The following is a 6765-nucleotide window of genomic DNA, read 5'->3' on the forward strand; positions in this document are numbered from 1 at the left end:
GCCATCCAACATCTACGATGAAGAGAAAACCAAGGCTGGAACTTGAATTTGAAAGGAGCGAAGGAGATCCACACTTGAGCAACACGGGGGAGCGCAGTAGTGCCATGGAAGAATGTGCGGTAGGCAAACTTGGATGTGAACTCGCCATCCGCCGTCCACTTCCACATGAACTAGTCAGCACCGTCATGGTGGGACACTCCCCCCATGGCGTCCCCCATCTTGAAGCATGGCACGAAACATCCACGGACAAATCGTCCACGATTTCCAGGACCCGAGCGTGATGGAGCAATCCTTAGCTCACCTTAAGATGCTTGATGGTGCTGGGCCCGACGAGCTTGAGAACCGCGACGGCCATTGTTCCCACAGATAGCCCACCCACAAATCCTCCCAAAGGAGCAGGCTATCACCGGAGCCGACCTTGATGGCCACCGAGGCGCTAAACACAACAGTTGCGTCAACCCGCACAACAAACCCAAACCCATCCCAAGGTCTCGAGAAATCCATACGCTGGAGCCAAGTCCATCACGTGCATCCAACACAAGTTGGGTAGCCGAGACCCCCACAAACACTTTTGCGCGCACCATCCCAAGACCAATAAGTTTGAAAAAATAGCGTGTTAACACAACATCGTTTTAGCACGATATAGTATGCTATTTCATCGATAGGGTCATAGCGCACAATTTTTTTAAAAAATTTAGCGCTCACTCTTCGGATATGCTGTAGCACTCGCTTTTTTAAGCCATGATCTTTCACACTCATGTAATAATAAAAAATGAAACTCACACCGCGGCTGCACTGGGTTGGTGGTGGTAATAACTTGTCGCCGTAGGCCGGAAGCAGAGCCGAGGGGAGGGCCAGCCCCTATAAATCCCAGCGTGACTGCAACCGAACAAGGCACCACTCCCCCATTTTTGGCTCTGCATCCTCGAGGCAAAACCAGTTCCTTCACTCCCTCTCTTTTCTCTTGCCCCGAGCGGGGAGCTGAGCTGGTGCGTGCGTGCAAGGGGAGGGAAGAATCGGAGCGATGCTGCTGCACGGGTTCTTCGACAAGCTGACGGGGAAGAACAAGGAGGCGTGGAAGGAGGGCCGGATCCGGGGCACGGCGGTGCTGGTGAAGCAGGCCGTGCTTGACATCGGCGACTTCACCGCCTCCGTCCTAGACGGCGTCCACAACATCCTCGGCAAGGACGACGGCGTCTCCTTCCTCCTCGTCAGCGCCACTGCGCCTGACCCCAGTAAGCGCTCCCGCCCCCTCTTCTTCCTCCTGCATCGCCTCCTGCATCTCGCCCGGCGCCGCCGCGCGCGGAACGTGCGGCGCGATGCCGCGTCGCCGCCGCGTAACAGCTGGTTCTGGTTGTCCTCGTACGTGCGCGCGTGCGTTTCGCTTCCATTCTCCTCGGCGTTTTCTTCTCCCAGCAATCCTACAACTTTTTTTCGGTTTATTTTCCCTTTTGACGCAAGCATAACTAATGGTACCAGATTTCAACTCGCGATCCGCGAGAGCCAGTAGATTGATAGATGAGCGTACGATCATTTTTTTGTAGAAAGAAAAATAAAAAACATGCATTTTCTATCATGTCATCACGCTGTCGTGGACCCATCGGCGATCGAACAGAGGGGCTGCCGTGGCCGCCTGGGTTTAGCATCAATGCTCTGCTCAGCACGGAGGGGACATCAGCACTAATTACGCGCGCCCGCGCGGTCAATAGCCTCCAGTCAAGAGCAAGAAACAAAGCTAGCGGCCAGCGCGGCACATTCGCCGCAGCCGCCAGAACCAGTCGAAGATTCGTCCCTCGGCTGGAACGAAAAGGACAGCCGGCCGATCGGCGCATCTCGCTCCATTCCATCTCTCTCTCTCTCTCTCGTTGATTTTTTCGTGATGGATGGTGATTGGTCTTCTTCGCAGGCAATGGGACGCGGGGGAAGCTGGGGAACCCGGCGCACCTGGAGGAGATGGTGGTGACCATGAAGTCCACGGCGGCGGGGGAGTCCGTATTCAAGGTCACCTTCGACTGGGACGCCTCGCACGGCATCCCCGGCGCCGTCGTCGTCAAGAACACCTACCGCGCCGAGTTCCTCCTCAAGACGCTCACCCTCGAAGGCGTGCCCGGCAAGCAGGACGGCACCGTCGTCTTCGTCGCCAACTCCTGGATCTACCCCGGCGCAGACAGAGTCTTCTTCGCAAACGATGTGAGTATACATTCGGTCCTCGTTTCGCACGCGGTTCAGACTAGAAAAATTATATTCTTCGTGTATGGTACACCCAATCGTACTAAAATACTGGCCATGCAACATGGATCAGATCAATTGGATCTTAGGAAACTTCTTTCCTACTTGTAAAATAATGCTGGATCGATTAGGCACCGTGTTAGTTGTACCTAGCAGGAGTAGATGCTAATGATATGGCCCGAGTACCCAGCCATCCCGTATGGCAAGCTCGAAATGGACACTCATGTCAAATTGCCAACTTGAGTAGCTACAGGCAAACACTTGGTCAGATCCATCTTACTAGCTGTCAAGACAAGTTGCTGTTGCTGGGTCTGGTCTCTCGGTCAAGTCAACGGCTGGCCTTTCGTGCTGCCAATAACACCTTGTCAGGGAAAATGCAGTGAAAATTAAGTATCTGACGCCACATATAATTCATATATCAGACCAACGTCACATGACTAGAAAAATAGGAGCTCTGATTAGTCCCATTTTGAGAGCTTCCGTCCTTTGATTGCCTGCGAATACTGAAACATTTTTCTTGAATTATTGATCCATTCAAAACGACCCAACGGGTCCTGTACAGTCTTATGCTACCTACTTGCCCAGTTGCCCTGGATACTTGGATAGTACAACAGCAAGTTGCATTCCTATTTAAATAAGTTTCTGGAAAACAATAAGCATCCTCATCAACTCCCTTCTGACTAACTGTTCTTTAATGTTTTTTCTAAGATGATGAACTGATCTTACAAGTTACCAGTAACGAGTAAAATACTAACAAGTTGCAGGCATCATCAGTTTTCTATTTAAATAAGCTTCTTGAAAAGAATCACCATACTCTAGCATATCCGAATCTTTATATCCACAACTAGCTCTTAGATCTTAAAAGGCAGATGTGAACTTGTCTAATGTTTACCATAAGAAACAACCATATTTAACTGTTACCCGACGATAAGAGGACTGGGGACTTTTTTGTTGTTAAAAAGATGAACAACTAATTATTTATTTATCACTTGTTAATTAGTACTATCCCCATTTTGTATCCGTGGGCACCTGCTAGAACTTTGGGGACTGAGTATTTGTTCTGTATATCTGTCACCTCATTTTCTTGCTATTTTACAGACCTACCTGCCCAGCAAAATGCCTCCACTTTTGGTGCAATACCGGCAAGAGGAACTCAACAATCTCCGAGGCGATGACGATACACTCAGAGAGTATAAGGAGCATGACCGTGTGTACCGCTATGACTACTACAATGACATTGGTGACCCAGACAAGGGCGAGGAATATGCACGGCCCATCCTTGGTGGCAGCCAAGAACTCCCATACCCACGCCGTGGTAGAACTGGCCGACCCCCAGCAGAAAAAGGTAACTCCAGTTCAGCACAACTTCATCTATTCAAAACCTTGTCACCTTGGAATTGAACTCATATTGGGGATTCATCTTTTCACCAGACCCAAAGGCAGAGAGCAGAATTCCTGTGTATTTAGTGAAGAAGGCTCTGGAAATTTACGTCCCACGCGATGAGCGCTTTGGGCACCTCAAGTTGTCTGACTTCCTTGGGTACTCTCTCAAGGCCATCACTGAGGCTATTCTTCCGATAATAAGGACCTATGTCGACACCACACCCAAGGAATTTGACTCGTTTCAAGACATCTATAATCTCTATGATGGTCTTTTGCAAGTGCCCGATAGCCCTGCGCTAGCGGATATCAAAAAGAAAATCCCCTTTCAGTTTATTAAGAGTATTTTACCAGTTGCTGGTGACGACTTTCTTAACTTGCCCCTTCCACAAGTTATTAAATCAGGTAATAAGCTTTGTGTATCAGTGCATGACTCCAATACAGTCATACCATGTTTTACTTTTTATATTCTTATAACTTATTTTCTTTATATTCCAGATAAGTTTGCTTGGAGGACAGACGAGGAGTTTACGCGGGAGATGCTTGCAGGCGTCAACCCAGTTTGCATCAAACGTGTGACGGTTAGCGCCTATGTCATTTCAAATTAAAATGATACACCATTGCTTCATAATCTCGTGTGAATTTCTGATTTTTTTTGTCTTCTCATGATCACAGGAGTTCCCTATCAAAAGCTCCCTGGATCACAGTGTATATGGGGACCACACAAGCACAATTACTGAGGATCAAATTCGGCCTTACCTGGAAGAAGGCCTCACAGTGAAACAGGTGTGTTGAATCATTGAACTCTTTCGTACTCAAAAAAAGAAATTTTATTGAGCTGCATTGATTCATGAAAGGCAAAAAGGCTCGATAACTATATGATTTATTTATCCTGCAAATTGCTAGTGTGCAAAAAAATGAATATGCTAATGAGATCAATGCCTTAACAACCATGTCGTGTGCAGGCAATGGACAGCAACAGGCTCTTCATTCTAGATCACCACGATAACTTCATGCCCTACCTTGAGCGCATCAACAAGTTGGAGGGTAACTACATCTATGCTTCCAGGACCCTGCTGTTCCTTAAGGCTGATGGCACGCTGAAGCCATTGGCCATCGAGCTGAGTCTGCCACACCATAACGGGATTCAGCACGGCGCGGAGAGCACAGTGTACCCTCCAGTTCAGGACGGTGTTGACGGCCAGATCTGGCAGCTTGCCAAGGCTTACGCCTCCGTCAATGACTCTGCTTGGCACCAGCTGGTCAGCCACTGGTATGCATACCCCTGCTTCATGTTCCAGACAAAGAAAAGTGCCACCCTTCATACCAAAGTGCTGAGTTTTTTTGAGTACTTTTCTAGGTTGAACACACACGCAGTGATCGAGCCATTCGTGATTGCGACGAACCGGCAACTCAGCGTGGTGCATCCGGTACACAAACTTCTGAGCCCACACTACCGTGACACGATGAACATCAACGCCCTGGCGCGGACGACGCTCATCAACGCTGGCGGTGTCTTTGAGCTGACTGTCTTCCCAGGGAAGTACGCGCTAGAGATGTCTTCCGTCGTGTACAAGGACTGGAAACTCACCGAGCAGGGCCTCCCTGACGATCTCGTCAAAAGGTAAAAAAGGAGGTCAAAGCGCGATCAGACCACGAAAGACTCACAAAAAATATTTGACTGAAGATGGATTTCGCTTGTTTGCGTATGCAGGGGCATGGCTGTGCGAGACCCGTCGAGCTCTTACGGCGTTCGTCTGCTGATCAAGGACTACCCGTACGCCGTGGATGGGCTGGTGATCTGGTGGGCGATTGAGCAGTGGGTGAAGGAGTACCTGGCTATCTATTACCCCAACGACGGCGAGCTCAGGGCTGACAAGGAGCTGGAGGGGTGGTGGAAAGAGGTGCGCGAGGATGGGCACGGTGACCTCAAGGACAAGGACTGGTGGCCCAAGATGCAGACCGTCGAGGAGCTGGCCAAGACGTGCACCACCATCATCTGGGTGGCGTCGGCGCTGCACGCCGCAGTCAACTTTGGGCAGTACCCTTACGCGGGGTACCTCCCAAACCGGCCGACAGTGAGCCGGCGGAAGATGCCGGTGAAGGGCGAGAAGGAGTACGAGCAGCTGGAGGAGGGCGGGGAGGAGGCCGACAAGGTGTTCATTCACACCATCACCAGCCAGTTCCAGACCATCCTGGGCATCACCCTCATCGAGATCCTCTCCAAGCACGCTTCCGACGAGGTGTACCTCGGGCAGCGCGACACGCCGGAGTGGACGTCGGACGCCAAGGCGCTGGAGGCGTTCAAGAGGTTCGGCACCCGACTGATCGAGATCGAGAAGCGGATCACGGCCATGAACACGGACCCGTCGCTCAAGAACCGGAACGGGCCTGTGAACATGCCCTACACGCTTCTTTACCCCAACACTTCGGACCTCACCGGCGAGAAAGGCCTCGGGCTCACCGGCATGGGCATCCCCAACAGCGTCTCCATCTGAGGTCTCCGTCGTGGCTTTGTGTCTCGTGCAGTGCAGAGTGTATGTTTCGTTCATTTTTTTGCAATGTAGTCGGGGTAATTGTTTGTCAGGGATTAGTGGATGATGGGAGGTGATGCCGCTGATAGAGAGAGGAGAAGACGGTACTGAGGCATCAGTAAGAAATCAGCTGTACATTTTTATCTCCAGAAATAAGAGTTAATTGCAGTTTGCATCACTTAAACAAAGTCCTTGTATGCACAAATGTTACTAAGGATGTCGATTCCTGTGGAAATTTCCTAATACAAACACCAAGGAACAAAAACAAAGCAATGTGATCTAGTGGTGGAAGCGGGAAAATTTGTTCTACTCACCCGCACCCACTGCTACTACCAAAGGACACAAATGAAAAGCAAGTACTCAAAGAATTTGTGAAACTGACTGCCTTGTCGCTGCTCTGGCTAATAACAAACCTGGACGGGATTTATCACAATTTGCCACCTTATCAATGATATTAAAGATGTGTTAGCATCTGGTCTTGGCTATTCGGTTGTTCATAATAACATAATTTGTAATCGTGTTGCTCATACCTTGGCTACTAATGCTAGAGTAAGTAACTCAGTAGGTTTCTGGTTGGGGTCTGTCCCAACATATATCGAACCCCTTCTAGTGGAGGATTGTA

General features: G+C 49.8%; 1 protein-coding gene across 1 annotated transcript; it reads left to right on the plus strand.

Annotated features, from left to right (window-relative positions):
- The first annotated feature begins 892 nt into the window (after positions 1–892).
- On the plus strand, positions 893–6378 carry LOC127293303 (probable linoleate 9S-lipoxygenase 4). The gene is made up of 9 exons (XM_051322884.2): positions 893–1235; positions 1907–2190; positions 3328–3574; positions 3661–4014; positions 4108–4190; positions 4285–4395; positions 4575–4882; positions 4970–5233; positions 5324–6378. Exons 1-9 carry the CDS (start codon positions 1025–1027, stop codon positions 6105–6107), a joined length of 2646 nt encoding a protein of 881 aa, XP_051178844.1. The 5' UTR covers positions 893–1024; the 3' UTR covers positions 6108–6378.
- The last annotated feature ends 387 nt before the right edge of the window (positions 6379–6765 follow it).

This window comes from Lolium perenne, chromosome 4 (genome assembly GCF_019359855.2).
Source record: "Lolium perenne isolate Kyuss_39 chromosome 4, Kyuss_2.0, whole genome shotgun sequence".
Classification (NCBI taxonomy): Eukaryota; Viridiplantae; Streptophyta; class Magnoliopsida; order Poales; family Poaceae; genus Lolium; species Lolium perenne.